The 18,593-nt window shown below is 37.2% G+C and overlaps 1 protein-coding gene across 8 annotated transcripts in view; it reads right to left on the reverse strand.

The window, feature by feature from the left end:
* The window catches only part of Lifr (LIF receptor subunit alpha), a 70,525-nt gene that overhangs the window by 22,357 nt on the left and 29,575 nt on the right, over nt 1–18,593 (reverse strand). For 7 of the 8 annotated variants that reach the window (XM_070041061.1, XM_070041063.1, XM_070041062.1 and 4 more), the window contains exons 6-16: nt 17,751–17,925; nt 15,386–15,640; nt 12,582–12,711; nt 11,705–11,874; nt 9,883–10,028; nt 8,208–8,370; nt 7,813–7,883; nt 6,445–6,658; nt 3,996–4,175; nt 1,404–1,505; nt 432–599 (exon numbers count right to left, since the gene is read on the reverse strand). In XM_070041061.1, the coding sequence (XP_069897162.1) occupies nt 432–599; nt 1,404–1,505; nt 3,996–4,175; nt 6,445–6,658; nt 7,813–7,883; nt 8,208–8,370; nt 9,883–10,028; nt 11,705–11,874; nt 12,582–12,711; nt 15,386–15,640; nt 17,751–17,925 (1,774 nt within the window). The remainder of the gene's footprint in view (nt 1–431; nt 600–1,403; nt 1,506–3,995; nt 4,176–6,444; nt 6,659–7,812; nt 7,884–8,207; nt 8,371–9,882; nt 10,029–11,704; nt 11,875–12,581; nt 12,712–15,385; nt 15,641–17,750; nt 17,926–18,593) is intronic. The other variant, XM_070041060.1, reaches the window with a different exon arrangement.

Genomic DNA, 18,593 nt, shown 5'->3' on the forward strand with positions numbered 1-18,593 from the left:
GACACTAGAATTTACCTGGTTCAAGTGTAAAATTTCAGAGCATTTGAGGAAAATTATTTTACTTTGGATCTTGGTATTTAGGGTTTCCCTTTTTTTTTTTAAGGTCTGAGAATCACATAAGTCACATGACCTAGGGAGGCTCAGTCAGCTCTTAGAAGCTATATAGTCAAGACTGAGGCAAACACTGACTGCACTGATAGCTCTTGGTCAATTACAATGGAGGCCTGGAAGCCCCCAGGGAGTCTAAAATCAAACTGAAATATAAATAAATGATTTCTTAAAGAAATTTTAAAATTCCTATGTTCATAAAATATCTGCATTCCTTATTTTTCACAAAGTTTGGGAACTTTGTAATGTTAAACTACTCAGCAGCATTTCTTTTATTCTGTAGCTAATGAAAGCTTCCACAGTCATACCAGCAATTTATTCACCTGGTTCCAAACCCCTCATCTTAGATGTGTCTTTTTCTCCTTTCTGAAAGTAAAATAAGTATCCTCTTAAGAAACCTCTAAGTTCTTCCACAGGAATATCTTCCCATTTTACTAATATGGAATCTGAAGATGTATCTTCAACAGTGAAGTTTGGTGCAACAATTGGAGCTGTAAAAAAGAAGAAACTAAATCACTGAAGGCAAGTTTACCAACACAGAGCAAGAACACATGGCGCATGAGATTTCTGGGTTCTCACAAAAGCTAACTTGGAATTAAAAACTGTACTCTATTTATAAATTAGATGTCATTACAGTGATACTGTCACCATACTTACATATTAATAACTATAGATCAAAGTATTATAGGAACCAAGGTGAAACTTAAAAGTTTTTCACAAAACTCATATAGAAACATCTTTAAATGGCCATGCATGTAGATTTCAATTTTATTTCTCCTCTTTATTGCTAGTCTTGAATAAATTAAGTTTCTTAAACTTGTATAATGCAAATCAAGCATTTCTGATATCAAGTTAAGATGAATTTTCTCAGTGGAAATAGTAATAAAGCAGTGAAGTAAACAGGCTAAATAACCAAATAATTTTAAGTTTACTAAGCCAATTATTTTATCTACCTTCAACTAAATAAATATCTTTTTTTTTTTTTTTGGTCGGTCGTGGTGCTTGAACTCTGAGTCTGGACGTTGTCCCTCAGCTCTTCAGCTCAGCCAGCCCACTTGAGCCACAGCGCCACTTCCAGTTTTCTAGTGACTAATTGGAGATAAGAGTCTCATGACTTTCCTGCCTAGGGTAGTTTTGAACCGCAGTCCTCAGATCTCAGCCTCCTGAGTAGCTAGGATTACAGGCATGAGCCACCAGCACCTGGCTTCAACTAAATAGCTTAACTTATTTTTAAATACTTTTTGAAATTACCTGAACTCTGAAAAAAAAAACTTACCCATTCAACTTTTACTTACCCAGTTCTTCTATATATCCAATTATGGAACGCAGTAGTTGATAACCTTGATTTCTACACCCGTACAGGAAAAAATGGTATCTTATACCTGAACGAAACTGATCTATAGGAAGAACAACAAATTAGTATACTTTTACATGTATATACAAAATGATATATGCATAGTAATTCAAGTCGTCATGATACTTTTATAATACTCCCCTCTGCTTCCATTCATGGTGCTGAGAAGAAACTTTTCTCTAAGCATACTAAGAATTCCACTCTACCTTGAAACTTCAGTATAAAGGACCAGAACTAAGAGTCTGTTCCTCTATCCACTGTCACAAAGCACTGTCACAAAGTATCACTAAGTGAGATATCTCTGCAAGACATGTAAGGGAAGTATCTTAACTTGAAAGATGTGTGTGTGTGTGTGTATGTATGTCTGTCTGTCTGTCTCCTGGGGCTTGAACTCAGGGCCTGGATACTGTCCCTGAGCTTCTTTTTACTCAAGGCTAGTGCTTTACCACTTGAGCCACAGCTACATTTCAGGTTTTATGGTGATTAATTGGAGACAAGAGTCTCACAGACTTTCCTGCCTGAGCTGGCTTTGAACCATGATCCTCAGATCTCAGCCTCCTGAGCAGCTAGGATTACAGGTGTGAGCCACCAGCACTCAGATGAAAAAATATTTTTTTAAAATATTTTCTTGATACATACAATTGCAATAAGGGAAAACCAGAAATGAAAAAAATAAGTCTCTGACATGAAGCTGACATAGTGGTGGGAAGACACATGAGCAGTGGTAACAATCACACAGCATGTAGCTGATGCTAAGACACCACAGAGATCTTCCAAACAGGGCATTGAAGGACAATTAGGAGCTCATCAGAGATGTTCTAGGAAGACAATTCTGGAGGAAATTATGGCATTTCACGTGCAGAAACACAATTACTCTAACGTTGTTAGTAACAACATTAATTCTCCAGTTCTGCGCCCAAACAATACAAATCGTCCACAGGCATGTGAGATGGTCAGCCTCTAAAAGAATCATACCACCAAAGGAAAATAGAATTGATTGTCTCAATTTTAACTACTTTTCTTTTTTTTTTTTTTTGGTTGGTCACAGGGCTTGAGCTCTAGGCCTGGGTGCTCTCCCTGAGCTCTTCAGCTCAAGGCTAGTGCTCTACCATTTTGAGACACAGCACCACTTCCAGTTTTCTGGTCATTAATTGGAGGTAAGAGTCTCACAGACTTTCCTGCCTGGGCTGGCTTTGAACTGCAGTCCTCAGATCTCAGCCTCCTGAGTAGCTAGGATTACAGGTGTGAGCTACTGGCACCAGGCTTTTCTTGAACCATTTTTCCTTAAATGTTTGTTATGTGCTGGGATAAGTGTAATTTTTCTTCTTTCAAGAAAAGCATGCTAGAGATTAGGATATTTTTTCACTAGTAAATCTGTACCTCCTTTTCTGTTAAAATTACATGCTATTTACAGGCCAGATATTCCACAAGGTTCTGCCTCTTAAGTGAGCCTGCATGGATGAAAGCACTAGGGACATATGCTAAGGCTATTAAAAAAAGAAGAGGACAGTGGAATGAGAGGACGGCTGAAGAGAAAGGAGTTCAAAAGTGTTTGTTGCATGCCACATGCTGTTCCCAAAGCTCAACAGAAAGTAAAAGATAATTTCCCAGCACTGAAACTCTGAATGGGACTCCACCTCATTATATAACCATGGAAACCATAAAAAAGTAGGGAAGGAAGAAAAGCTATTGCTCCAGGCCTCTTGCTCTCCTGCATGCTTCACCAATACATGAGGGAGAAGCAGGAGCTGGGACAACTCGAAAGGCATGGCTACCCACAGGCTATGGGGCAGCAGAAACTCCATGGGGCAGGCACCACACTAACTAGTTCAGTAGAAGGAACAATGACACTGCATTAGACTTTAATTCCACAAGATAGGTAGGCTGAGCCCCTGGGTTACCAAGGGCTCCTTCTCATGCTTCACCTGAAAGACTCATAAGCTAACCAGCAGGTGGGCAATTGACTGCAAGCCTCTCCTTATGCCTACTTCCACCCCTGGCAGCCCTTTGTCTCCCATCAGGGAAAGTGGAAAGGTGATGGTGACAAGTCCTCAGTGCACCATTTTTCCCAGCCTCAGTAACCTAAGCAAACAAAGGCATGGGACTGTGGGGAGGCTCTAGAGGGGCTGTATGCTCCTCTTCTCTGAAGAGCTCTTCCCCTGACGTGTCATCTCTGCATATGTTTTATAGTTACTTTCTCAACAGTACATTTCTCAATAGTGCTATTATTGACTCATTCTATTATTTGCTATGCAAGTTGTTTTCACAGTTTTTCTTGACTACATTATTTGTAGTCAAGAAAAAATATTCTTAGATGGAAATTCACGTTGTTCTCTGATTATTCCTCAGAATAAATTCCTAAGCAATTCCCAGATCAAAAGATTTGAATCTTTTCACATACATACTGTTACAAACGACCTTCCAGAAAGATTAAATAGACGTATACCTGCCCCATTGATTGTTTTGCTGCATCTAGTCATGGTGTGTGGCTTAAAAAATATTTTATAGGAATCCTGAGAAGCACTAATCTTACCAGATTCTATGATAGTTTCAGTGCTGTTTGAAGAAACTTTTTTCCAGTCCATGAGGCAGTGCTCAGACCTTGATGAGTTACACCATTTAATAACATAGTCACAAGTCATGTTGGGGTTGTGATGCCAGCTGAGGAGAATCTTCTTTCCAATTCCAACAACCTCCTCTACTTTGAGATCATCTTTAATAAGAAAGAAGGATATTGTATTGGCATTACAAACTAACTTAAGGCAAGCTTCATAAAAATGGACAGGAGTTATAAGAATACCTCACTATGTACAGATTATAAAACAATGCTCAAGATATGCAAATGTTTGGCAAAGATTTGAAGTGCTTCTCTGTTATTTTTATTGGAAAACTCTAGCACTTACCTGGACCCAGAGATTGACGAAGCAGGAGAAAAGCACCAAGGACAGGTACAGAGAGCTATGAGATATGTTGGCTGGTGTGGAGCACTAGAGTGGGCTTCCACAGAGACCCATGGACTATTGCGGGCAGGGTACCTAGGCTGGGTGAGGGCAGGAAGGGAAGTATGTGGGAGTGTGGTTTTCCTATCCTGCTAGATCTGATGAGGATGAGGAATCTGGGCAGGGGCAGGGCAGTGGGCCAGCACCATGAGGTCAAAAGAGAGGTAAATACTGTCCACAGGAACAGGAGGAAAGAGTAATTTCTGACTGATTTATACTGTAAATAGCCATGGAAAGGGTTTTCTTTTTTTTTTTTTTTTTAACACATGTGAAATAATAGAACTGCTACTATTAAACGGAAGACAATTTGGCTTAGAATACAGAAGAGTCTCTGGACATAAGACAGCTTTGTGGCTGAATATGATTACAAACCCACAACATAAACCTAAACTGATGCTGCAGAGTCACAAACAAGGAAATCCTGCAGCAGCACGAGTGTCCTGGGGCTCCATCAGGACCCGAGTGTGGTTAGCTCAGTAAATCATCATCTTCTCAGGTAGAACTAGAGCAGTTAAAGGATAACTGTTCCCTGTCCTTGTGAGGGCATTTACCCTAAATGACTGATGGGCTCTTTTTTTCCTTGGCCAGGGTCAAATTAATGGCTATATTCCCTGCATGTGGTGCTCCAGTGCCTGGTACCTTACCCTGCTATCTGGGTTCAGCTAATGTCCTTGAAACTTTCTGTGCATTCCTCATTCCCTCTTTTCCCTCTTCCTAATTATACTTATGGCTGCTGCCTTGAACAGAACCAAGAACCAGATCAGTAATAAGGAGTAAGAACCTGTTCTAGCTAAGAGCTGAGAAAACAAAAAGAACCCTAACTAGACCAGATTTTTTTTGGTCATGGGGCTTGAACTCTGGGGCCTGGGACTGTCCCTTAGCTCTTCAACTCAAGGCTAGCACTCTTGAGCCACAGTGCCACTTTCTGAGTGGTTTATTGACAATAAGAGTCTCATGGACTTTCCTGCCCGGGCTGGCTTTGAACTATGATCCTCAGATCTCAGTCTCCTGAGTAACTAGGATTACAGGCCACCAGCACCTGGTTAGATCAGTTTCTGTTTGCGTCTTTTTCTCTTTATAACAAATTGTTCTCACACTGGGCTGCACAGAAGGTGGCAAGAAGATAAATGACTAGAAAGAGAAGTTAACTGGAAGAAGTATAAAAGGACATTTAAAATGCATGACTTGTCCAGCTATTTAGGAAGAGGAAGAGAGCCAGTAGGCAGAAAGAGAGGCCAAGGCAGATAATAGGGGATTAAGTATTACCCAAGTACATTATATGTGTGTATATGAAAATGTCCTAATGGAAGAGTATTATACTCTAATTTTAAAAAGTCCTTATAGAAGCTAAGAAGAAATGAAGTTGTCACAGATAATCTGTAAAATTTAAAGGACAGAACTAATAATTCTAAAATTTCACCACCATTTTCCCCAAAGCCTCTATTAAAGATTTAGTTTAGACTTTAGGAAGACTTTCTTATCAACCCTGCCAATTAAAACTAGTGTGTTTTTTTTTTTTTCTCCTTTTGCCTACCTTCACAAACACTGACTTAGTCTTGGGGAAGATATCTGAAGTTAGTATTCCCAGTTAAAGTATTTCTTCTTAAGAGTACTGTCTTCAACTATAACTTTACAATATTATGTAACAAACTGGATCCATTGATTATTTTATGTTAGTGTATGCGTTTCCCATCCATACTAACACCTGCAACCTCTCAGTGAGTCATGAATGATCTGCTTGCTATTCGATGTAATATAAATTTCAGCGGAAGAACAAGGTGGTCTACATTCTGTAAGAACAAGAAATGTCAACAGTAGGTTGTCTTTAAATTTTTTTAAATTTTTTTATCATCTTAACGTAGTTGTTAACGTAGTTGCCAATCAACAAATCAGTTTATGGATACAATGCATCTTGTTCAATGTCAACCATGTGTATCTCTTTTTTAAAATTAATTCATATTCTAAGTTGTATGAAGTACTCACCATTTGGGATTTCAATAGTAGGTATTTTAGAAGGTGGCGATGAGCCAGCAGAATTCTTTGCCACCACACTGATAATACAGTCCCTTTTACTGAGTGGTAGCTCTGCTTTGTGTTGAGGGTAAAGGACCTCAGAAAGGAACTGTGTTTCCTCATGGGACGAACAGGATACATTATAAGAAAGTATTTTTCCATTCGCGTCACTAATGGATAAAGGCTGTGAAAAACCAAAAACAAATTCTATTAAAAATTTGCAAAAGGTAAGTATGGTCATTAAGTCTAAACTGGAAGTTTTGTCCACAATAACAAAGTAACATTAGAAAAAAGAATGTCAAATTGTGAAATATAAACTTAAAATCCATGGAGATGTGTGTAGATCAGAATGAGATACTGAAGAAAATTCATACTTGCCATTAAGAATAACAGTAGAAAGAAAATTTTAAATTAAGTAAATACAAAAACCTAATGTGGTTAGGAACATTCCTCTACTTATGAACAAACAAAACAGAGTAATTATAGCACTGTGTATTTTTAAAGCATTTGTTGTCTTAAAGTTGTAAATATGTATTAAAAAATTAGAAAACAGATAAAAATTGAATGAAAAAAGAAAAAAATCTCCTGAATGTCTACCTTTTCTTTCAATAATGATTCAAGCTGTTTAGATGTAGGTGTTGAGCTATTTTCTTTATGTTACTCAATGGTTTAAATTTAACTCATCTGGTCTGAACTCTGCGTTATAGAATGGAAAGAAATTCCTTGTTCTCATCAAACTGTAAAATTCTATTCTTTTCACTCTTCTATAATATACAAATACCCATGCTAATACAATTAGATGGATTGTAGTGACTGTATATTTCATGCAGCATTTTATCAGTATACTAGATAATTTCTTAAACAAATCAAAGTTTTTTTTACAATTTTCTTTAGTACTAAAATACTTCAACAAACATTTTTGTGTCACTTTTTTCTTTTTCCAGAATCTTTCAGAATATGACACTGTGTGAGACTTGGTTCATTCATAGACGAAAAATATATTAACACTTGAGATGTTAACTTGTAGTTCTGGGGCTGGGTTTCTGATGAAAGTGAGGGAGAGGGAACTCATGAACCCCCAAGAACTTTATCAGCATCCTAAAGTTAAAGTGTGCTTACAACTGAGAGAAGACCCTCATTACAATGACTGTGGTGAATTAAGAATAATGAGGAATTGCAAGTCTAGAAACCAGCTAAGATTCCTAGCAATACTAGAAATGCGGCCAGTCTGAGAAGTCTTGGTTCCTTGATTGGCAAACTAATATATTTATGTTAAGCATAATGTATGTTGAGCATAATGAAGTTATTTAAATGGCCAAGGAAAAATCAGATATTTACCTTCCAATAGATTACTAAATTTCTTCCATCAGAACTCCACTCTCTCCATATATCTGGTCCCTTTGAAGGAACTAGGAAAGAAAATTACAAGTCAGTATCTTAAAGAGGCATAAATGTATGTTAGTGGAAAATGCCAATAAGTGAGATATCGTGCCCCCAACTTTTCTTTAGGGTATTTGGAATTCTCTAAAAATGTTAAGCAGTATAGTGGCTTTCATTTAGAAAATGAAGCAACAGAAAAGTTAAGCTCTCAACTCCTACCGATCTCCAGATCCCAGAACGTAGGTTAAAATCACTCTTGAAGTTATCTGTAATTGAATTTGGGTGTCATTTGGTCTAACATCTTCTGGTTTCCCCATTAGTAATAATTAGCTATTAACACTTATTTCACTTACTGGCTTCTTTGGTTAAATGTTGTTTTTCATTGCTCCATTTGCTCCATTTCCAAAAAGTTTCAGCAGAACAACGAATTCGAAAAGTATATTTAGTATATGGATTTAATTTGTTCACATCAATGAGATAATCTGCATTTTTTACTCCTTTGATTGTGGCATTCTGCTATTTGAAAAATATAAAAAGTATACAAAAATTGAAATACCATAAGCAAAAAAAATCTCACATATTTCTGTTAAATATTCTTGCATTTTGATCTCTCTTCCAAGTCATATGTGCATATGCTATGTTATATGAATACATATATAAACCCACAGAAACTCTTCTATATTTTTAAAAGAAATCAACAAAATTTCCATATGCATTTACATTTATAATGTCAGAGTTTATCAACTAGCATATTTTAATTCGTATGTAAATACCAAGAAATTCTCTTCTGCAATACCAATATATATTTTTAATACAAATCAGGAATGGTTTTATGTAATAGAGGCCAAGTATAAAATGCAGACTTTTGACAGTCAGTGAATGGTTACTTATTATGCAATACATTTGAACATAATTTGGTAATCTGTTAAATCCTTGAGGTTTAAATCTATTCTTTAGATGTTCTATGGAATCTTCCTTAAGGCAGGTATCATGCATCTTTTACTATGTCACTTAAAACATTTAGTATGATAATTAGTCCATAAATACTTATTTAAACTAAACAAATAACCTTACAATGAAACAATCTTAAATAAATGTAAAGATTTGCATCTGAGGTCTTGTCTGCTTGGCTTTTTAATGTATTTTTAGTAGTAGTGGGGTCCAAACTTCGGGCCTACATGCTTACTCAAGTGGGTACACTTGAGCAATATCACTGGCTCTTTTTATTTTAGTTATTTTCCAGGTAGAGTCTCATGTTTTTTGGTACAAGGCTGGCTGAAACAGACCCTGTGGACTTCTACCAATGGCTTCCCATGTAGCTGTGATACAAATGCATATCACTGTGCCCAGCTTGTTGGTTGACATTGAATTTCACTAACTTTCTTCAAGACTGGCCTTGATCCCCCAAGCCTCTGACCTCTACTGCCCAAGTAGCTGGGATAACAGATCAGGGTCACCTTTGTCTAGTCCTCAACTTCTAACAAAGAAGTTCTGCAGATTACATTTTATACTTTTGACTTATTTTCTAGAAAAGAGTAAATTTCTGAATGAGTATTTATATACAATATTATTTTAGACTTATCACAAATTATAAGTCAACCTATATATTTAGAACATACTACAAAGTCATGTTTTGACTTATAATTACTAATTATAACTTGCTTTATTGTTTCACTGTATAATTAAAAAATAATCATTGCTACTCTGGTGCCAATTAGTCCATTAGCTTGTGCCAAACACTACTCTTCATTCACAAATTTATTGAGCAATAGCCAACCATGCCAGGTACTAAATACTAGAGAACATCTGGGAACATCTGAACTTATGCTCAAAAATCTCCATTATTACAATTGCTTTCAAATGCTTAATGTAATGCTATTACATTGACATGTCTTTTGTGGTTCTTAGTAAATCTTCATAATTAATCATTTGTGAGCCTTACACATAAAATTTTACCTAGTAATTTTTGAAAACTAAATGTTTATTCAAAAACCACCCAAAATATGTTTATAGAACATTGTCACTTACCAATTCTTGTTTTGAATTTGCTTTATTAATTTCAATTTGACATAAAAGATTAATTTGTGCAAAATTGCCTGGTAAATGCCAAGAAAGTATAACAGCTGTTGAATTAATGTCCTTAACTTTCAATGAAGTAGGAGTATGGGGAGAGACTGTAAAAAGAATTAAAAGTTTAATTACTTTAAACATGCTTTTAGAGATGAGAAACAGGCTCATAATACAAACAAAATTTTTTTTTTTTACATCAAGGGGAGCTGGACACCAGTAGCTCATAAGTATCATCCTAGCTACTCTAGAGTCTGGGCTGAGAATCATGGTTACAATCTAACCCAGGTAGGAAGTCTGTGAGACTCTTATCTCCAAATACATATCAAAAGCCAGAAGTAGAGCTGTGGCTCAAGTGGTAGAGTACCAGGCTTGGGCAAGACCCTGAATTCAAGCCCTAGGACTTAGCATGGAAAAAAAAAGTTGAGGTATCATTTTGTCAGGGAACAAAAATATGAAATCCACAAACTTTATTTTTGCTGCTGTCATGCCAACATTTTTTGTCTTTTGGTACTGGGGATTAAACCAAGTACATTGTACTTGCAAGGCCAGCTCTTTGCCACTGAGCCACATCCCAGCACCATACATTTTTTTGTAGTTGCTGTTGATCGTGGGGCTTGACCTCTGAGCCTGGGCGCTGTCCCTCAACTCTTCAGCTCAAGGCAAGCACTCTACCACTTGAGCCACAGCGCCATTTCTGGTTTTCTGGTGGTTTATTGGAGATAAGAGTCTCACGGACTCTTCCCGCCAGGGCTGGCTTTGAACTGCGATCCTCGGATCTTAGCTTCCTGAGTTGCTAGGATTACAGGCATGAGCCACCGGCACCCAGCTCCATGTCAACATTTTTAAAGACTCAATTACAACAAAGGTTCTTCATCTGGTGTTGGGAATATAAAGCACAGTAATATCACAGTATTCTTTAAGGAAAACTTCTATCATATGTGAAGAATGACAAAGAGAAGATTGAATATGAGAATTAGGGACAGCTACACTAGGTTCTCAATGCATAGCATGATGTCCATTGCCACAAAAATTTCAATATCAGCTGGGAATGTGGCTTAGTGGTAGAGTGCTTGCCTAGCATGCATGAAGCCCCGGGTTCAATTCCTCAGTATCACATAACCAGAAAAAGCTAGAAGTGGAGATGTGGCTCAAGTGGTAGAGTGCTAGCTTTGAGCAAAAGAAACTCAAGGACAGTGCCCAGACACCGAGTTCAAGCCTCAGGACTGGCAAAAAAAAAAAAAAATGTAATAAATGTAATAAGGTTAGGGGAAGTCTTAAAGTGGAGCTATACCTAAAGGTAGACTTCAAAAGAAGAGTCAGATTAAAACTGGCAAAATAGAAGAAAGACATTTCAAGTTGGGGTGTTGGCAAGAAGAAAGGTAAAGAAAAGGCACATTACACCGCTGAGTATGCATATGATAATTTGAGTGACAGGAAAGAATCATATAAATAAAGAAGAAATGGCAGAAGACAGAGAATTGTAAGCACTATCACTCAACTACATTTTGATCCTATGAGAAGTCAGGAAGACAGCAGGAAGTTAATAATGGATAAAAGTGACAATGTTACAAATAATACAACAGATTCATCTACAACTCACATGCCAGGACACATGATAAGGCACTTGGTTTAAGCCCTCTATCCCTAGACTGCAAGTCTCTGTTATTCATTGCTCAGTGTGTTGGGTGAATCTGAGTTAATGCATCTGTAGAAGCATTTTTCATCATTTCAAAGGCACATTACCACTTCCAAAATTATTTTAAAGACACTGGTTACTCACCTCTTTCCATTATATTGACTAATTGTGCTGATTCTGATTTTCCCAGAGGATTTTGAGCATGCAGAGTAAAATTGTAAATTTCTTGATCTGGAAGAATTTGGAAGAATAACTGATAGCTTTCATTTGTGAATGTTTCAGCTCTTTTAAATGTAACATATTTCCTTGAAAAGCTGTGATTTAAAAGGAAAATTATTTTCAAATAGCAAGGGATTATAGAAAAAGGGCAAATTTCTCCTCTTCCTCTTCTCCTTCAAGCTCTCTCCCTTCTCTTTTCCCCTCCCTCCTTTTGGTATAGGAGGCTGAACTCAGGGGCCTATCACCTGAGTCATTTACTCAGCACTCTAATAATCAGTCTTCATAAAAAGTTTACATTTCTAATTATTGACATATTATATACTCAGACTAGAAAATATATAGAACATAGAAAGTAATTAGCCACAAGCCACCACTCACAAATAAGGTTTTCACATCTGAAGGTTCAATTGTCTAGCATGATTCTTAATGTGGTTAAGCTTCAGTTTTTAAAGATTATATTGTTTTCTATATTCAGCTATGTATCTTGCAATAAGAACAAAACAGAATATTTCCTATGTCACTTAAAAATGCCCTTCCAAAGTACTTGTTATTTGACATCTTCTTTTTTTTATTTTTTTGGGTCCGGTCGTGGGGCCTGAACTCTGGGCCTGGGCGCTGTCCCTCAGCCCTTCAGCTCAAGTCTAGCACTCTACCACTTGAGCCACAATGACTCTTCCGGCTTTTTTCTTTTTGATTATGTGGTGCTGAGGAATTGAACCCAGGGCCTCATGCATGCAAGGCAAGCGCTGTACCACTGAGCCACCTTCCCAGCCCCTTGACATCTTCTTATGGTAACCATTACCTTTCAAATAAAGTATAATTTGTATTTCGTGGGCCGACTAATCCTGTTGGTCTTCCTGGATTCCAAGTACAAACAATCTCTTTTAAATCATGTGTCTCACAATTCAATTTTTGTGGAATATCAGGTGGGTCTAATATAAAAAAGAAAAATAATAATTACATGTAAAAACTCATATAAATGAAAATACAATTATATAAAATGTTAATAGTTTTATTCAGCTTCATTAAAAATAATTTATTTTTAGTATATTTTTTATTGTAAAGAAACTGTACAAGAGGTTACAGTTACATGAGTAAGGTAATGAGTACATTTCCTATCGAGCATTGTTACCTCTTCCTTTGTTTTTCCCCTACAATCTCTTCCCACCCCACCTCCCCAACTCTTCTCTTTCCTCCCCACCAAGTTGTAAAGTTCATTTTCAACATAGTGTCTTCTACATCTCATTTTTACAATAGGTTAGCCTGTATTTTTATTTCAGCATTTTGTTATTTCCGTTCCCCTCCCCTAATTAGAAGAATGTATATACAAGATGCAGGGTACCAGAATCAAATACAGTAAAAACATCATTAAAAATAATTTAACATTTATAATTTTATCTTTGAAAAATATAAGAATTACCATTCTTTCCACAGCATTTTTGCCAGTTTTTATTATACTAGAAATGATGGACTAATATATACTGCAAAGTAACTGTGAGCTCACTTAGAAATTCCCAAGGGAGCTGGGCGTTGGTGGCTCAGGCCTGTAATTTTAGCTACTCAGGAGGCTGATAACTGAGGTTCACAGTTCAAAAGCCAGCCTGGGAAGAAAAGGCCATGAGATGTTTATCTCCAATAAACAAATCAGAAAAGGCCAGAAGTGGCACTGTAGCTCAAGAGACTCAGGGAGGGCTGGGAAGGTGGCTCAGTGGTAGAGCGCTTGCCTTGCATGCTCAAGGCCCTGGGTTCGATTCCTCAGCACCACATAAGCAAAAAGAAAAAAGCCGGAAGTGGCGCTGTGGCTCAAGTGGTAGAGCACTAGCCTTGAGCTGAAGAGCTGAGGGACAGTGCCCAGGCCCAGAGTTCAGGCCCCACGACCGGACAAAAAAAAAAAATAAAAGAAAAAAAAAAAAAAAAAAAAAAGAGACTCAGGGACAGTGGGCCAGGCCCAGAGTTCAAGCCCAAGGACAGCAAAAAAAAAAAAAAAAAAAAAAAAAAAAAAAAAAAAAAAAATCCCAAGAGCAACTTGAGAAACCAACTATCATTTTCTTCTTAAAGTCTTATTTTAGTTGATCAAGTCTCTCAGAGATAACTGTGTCAGTAAGTCAGAAAAATCTACAGGTAAAAGTATTATTTATTATCTACATGGTATGTTTTTAAAAAAGTACCAAACATATTAAAAGTATCAGTCATGTTACAAGTTTGGGTAGAACTAGAAAAAGAAAAAACAAAAAAGTCTGGCCTTGTTTGGACAGAACTAGAAAATGTGTGTGTTGGGGGGGGTGGCAGATGGGAGGGCAGGGATGAGAAGGGGAAACAAAGGAGGAGGCAACAATACTAGATAAAAATGTACTCATTACCTTGCTCATGTAATTGTAACCCCTGTGTACGCTATTTTCACAATAAAAAATTTTTTTTAAAAAGAACTAGAAAATGAAAAAAGATCATTGTTTCAAATTATCGAATTTTTTTAAACGCTAACTCTTCAATTTTAATACATGTTCAAGTTCTACATATAAAAAGGATATAAAGCGCTGGCTTTTAAAAACACTGAACTCAAAAGAGTATTCTAATAATAACCTTCTAAGTTTCAAGGAAAACCTGTGCTTATTGGCCTGTGGGAATTCTGTGTTCTTTCATTTTAGTTCTTTCAAATAAATTTTGGTTTAATGTAGATAGCAGGGTGACAGCTTATGTCAAATCATAGAGAATTTTTGTGTAGTCAAGTTTAACCAGTGTGTGTGTGTGTGTGTGTGTGTGTGTGTGTGTGTGTGTGTGTGTGTGTGTGTGTGTGTGTGTGTGTGTGTGTGTGACAGCTTATGTCAAATCATAGAGAATTTTTGTGTAGTCAAGTTTAACCAGTGTGTGTGTGTGTGTGTGTGTGTGTGTGTGTGTGTGTGTGTGTGTGTGTGTGTGTGTGTGTGTGTGTGTGTGTGTGTGTGTGTGTGTGTGTGTGTGTGTGTGTGTGTGTGTGTGTGTGTGTGTCTGCATGCATACACCTATTCCAAAATTCTTTTCAATGATGAGTTAACAAGATGTTCACAATGGAAAGCAAGCAACAGTCTTGAGCCCTAATTCTCAAGTTGGGAAGTTTCTAGAGAAATTCAACTGTTGCCCTGAGTTGACAAATATTGAACTCTATCCTTCAAATGTTACAAATGAAGGTACAATTATGAAGTTAAAAGGTTTATTCTAGTAGTATGATAGATGAGACCATGATCTGCAATCATAGAAATGAAAGCAACATATATTTTTGTCTTCATTGTAGGGCTACTTCTGGATATCCCTTTATAAGCAATCTCACTATCGCTGACTCACTCATCTTCAACCCCAACGACAACTGTGAGGAACAGTGCAAATCACCTCTGAAAATTCCATTACAAAAGAATATAATTTTGTAAAATTTATAATCTACCTTTCACTTGACATCCAAAAATGCATTACAGAGAAAAGTATTGAAACACTCAAGAATTCCAAGGCCTTTGTATTATCATTTACATCAATAAACAAAGAAACAGAAACAGAAGCTTCCTGCAGAAAAAGAATTTAGGCTGTCAAGGGCTAAATAGGTTTATAGAGGCTCTCTCTTCAAGATTATATACTTACATCCTGCAAAAATAACTGTTCCATACACGTTATCATCTGTTGTGAAGATCACATTTGTTCCACTATTTTCAGAAACAGAAATATTACGGATCTTGATTGCAACATTTTTCTCATCAAGATGGATAAGGGGGCAAAGGGTACTGCCAATCTGTGCTACCAGCACTTTGCTTTGACTTATACAACAAAAGATTATATCTGAACCTACGAGTACCACTTTGTCTTGAGGAAAAACCTTGGTCTGAGAGTTAGGAGACCCTAGGGGGGAAAAAAGAAAGCATAAATATTTAGAAACCATTTTATGTTAAATAGTCTCTATAGTAAGACATTTTTCCTAAAGATAATTTAAAAATAGCCCCATTTATATAAAACAAACTGCTATGTGACTGGGAAATAATATTGGCTCAAATATAAAGTATGTTTTATAAGTCACATATTTACATAAGACACAAAATAAAGTAAAAATGATGTGCAGTTTTATATAAGTTTTATGGAAGTGGGTCATAGCCAAAATCTAAGGTCACACATTAATGTTTAAGAAATCTAAAGGTTTATCTGGGAATGGTAGTGAATACCTGTAATTACAGCATTCCAGAGGAGGATTTCAAGTTTGAGGCTATTCTGAGCTACATACTGATACTTTGTCTCAAGGAATCAAACAGAACTCTTAAGGTTCAAATCAGTGGGTTTGTACACACATGTAAAAATGAACAGCAAATAAATCTCTGATTAAATAATTCCCCATTTTAAAATCCCTTAGAAATTATTCTTTGCATTCAGAGCCCATTTTTAATTTTCCATCAGCCTAAATGTCTGCTCAAGTACTCTACACACTCAAAAACAATGTGTCTTTCATCTCAAATCTTCAAGTTGAAGCCATAACTTGCCAACCTCACAGCCAATAGTCATTTTTTAAAATTACCTCTGTGGGGCTGGGAAGGTGGCTCAGTGGTAGAGTGCTTGCCTTGCATGCCTGAGGCCCTGAGTTTGATTCTCCAGCACCACATAAGCAAAAAGAAAAAAGCTGGAAGTGGCACTGTGGCTCAAGTGGTAGAGCGCTAGCCTTGAGCTGAAGAGCTGAGGGACAGTGCCCAGAGTTCAGGCCCCACGACTGGACCCCCCCAAAAAAAAATGATGATAAAATTACCTCTGTACTCCCTTTTCACCCCTCACTCCCTGCTGCTGTCTGTATTAATCTTATCATTCCACAAAAATGGCTCACTGACTTCATGCTCCAATGGTCACTTCTAACATCTACAACATCCAATAGGTTGACCGAAGTCCTCCTGCTAAAACGTCCTCCTCCCTTGGGTTCTCTAACACTGTATTTCCTGGGCCCATTCTTAATGCTTGGGTCAGTGGCTTGCTCCACTCATACCCTTAGATACAGGAGGGTCTAGGAGATGTACCCTTAGTCCCCATTTCCTTTTCCTCAGTTATTTTAACCATCAGAATTTAAGCATTTGACATCACATATATATTAATGATTCCCAAAAAGGCATCAACAGCTGGACCTATTTACCTGGATGCCTAACAGTCATTTCCAAATTCCTGTGGGGCCTACTACCTTACTGCTCAAGCTCATGAAAAAATGAAATTTTCTTCCCCACCCACCTTGTCATTCATGTCCCATCTCAGTGAACAGCACCTGAGTGACTCATCAGGCCACCTAAACTATCAGGCATTGTTGGCTGTTTCTCACCATTACAAATTGTCATTCTACCTCTTCAGGCTTTTCACACCCCTTTTCCTATTTTCATTTCCAAACCCAAATTACCAGATTGCACTTGCATTGTCTTTTGTTCAACTGCCACAAATTCTTCTTATTTATCTACCTGCTTCTAGCCCATCCTTGCTATGATACATTTTGGTATGCTATCACTTGTAGTGATTACTAGACATTTCCAGGATAGCATTTTATTGTAAGCAATGTTCCCAAGCCTCCTCAACCTACCAACATTCTACCTGTATGTAAGTTTTATTTAATACAGTTGATTTCTGGAGTGCTTGCAGAAATCTATTTTCTTTGCAATAACTAAATAGCCTCCAGATATCTGTATGTAAGAAACTGGGAAATACACAAACACACATACATTTCTGCTCATATACAATGTTATTTATTTTTCAATGACTTTTCTGGTGATTTTCAAACCTAGAAGCTTATCTAATCACTCAGGAAGTTCTTTGTAACTACAGATTTCTAGAGCCTATCAAACTTCTTTCATCTAAACTCATGGGTTGGCAAGCTTAGAAGCTTCCCAGGAGACCCTCATGTGGCCACTGGGATTCGGAGAACTGAAAGTATAAGCTACACTTCACTCAGTAATCCAAGTCATTCAAAACAAAAAGTCTCTAAATAGAAGCTTACAAGGGATCTTCTTCATTTGGCTCCAGTCACTCCACTCTTTATGCCCAGAGAAATGAAGGTAGTCGATGTAGCACCTAATTGACACATAATGTGTGGCACACTCCAAAGGCAGGTCTGAAGCCCAACTCCACTGATGAACTCTGTCTTTACCACTCAGATTTGTGTTATATGTCTCCTAAAAATAAACACAAAGTTCTATTTTCAAGTAGTGATTTTGTTCTTCTTTCCTTTAAGATAAAAAATCCACAAGAGACTGACTGTAATCACTAACCAAGTAAACTGTTCAATTTTTTTTATAAAACTACTTTAGTTCTTTATAAAGGAAAAGGGCAGAGTAAAAATTATCATTGTGAATTATGTTCATTTCTCAGCATTAGTCCTTAGTATATTACTGTACAAGATGATGACAATCATCAAAACACTTAATACCTTAGAGAAAATATACCACCGCTTAAATGATCTTCATTTCATATTTGGTTTGTATTTCTAAGAGGTAAAGACAAGGACAAGGGTAGCAATTTGACAAAATAAACTTGTTTTAGATTACATTTAACTTCACTACCACCTATGTGTGAATTTTAATATAGGCATTCTATATTTCATTTAATATTTATGCTGAATTTGCCGGGCGCTGGTGGCTCACGCCTGTAATCCTAGCTACTCAGGAGGCTGAGATCTGAGGATCACGGTTCAAAGCCAGCCTGGGCAGGAGAGACCGTGAGACTCCTATCTCCAATAAACCACCAGAAAACCGGAAGTGGCGCTGTAGCTCAAGTGGTAGAGCGCTCGCCTTGAGCTGAAGAGCTGAGGGACAGCGCCCAGGCCCAGAGTTCAAGCCCCACG

This window comes from Dipodomys merriami, unplaced genomic scaffold, assembly GCF_024711535.1.
Source record: "Dipodomys merriami isolate MVZ:Mamm:240054 unplaced genomic scaffold, mDipMer1.0.p SCAF_30, whole genome shotgun sequence".
Taxonomy (NCBI): domain Eukaryota; kingdom Metazoa; phylum Chordata; class Mammalia; order Rodentia; family Heteromyidae; genus Dipodomys; species Dipodomys merriami.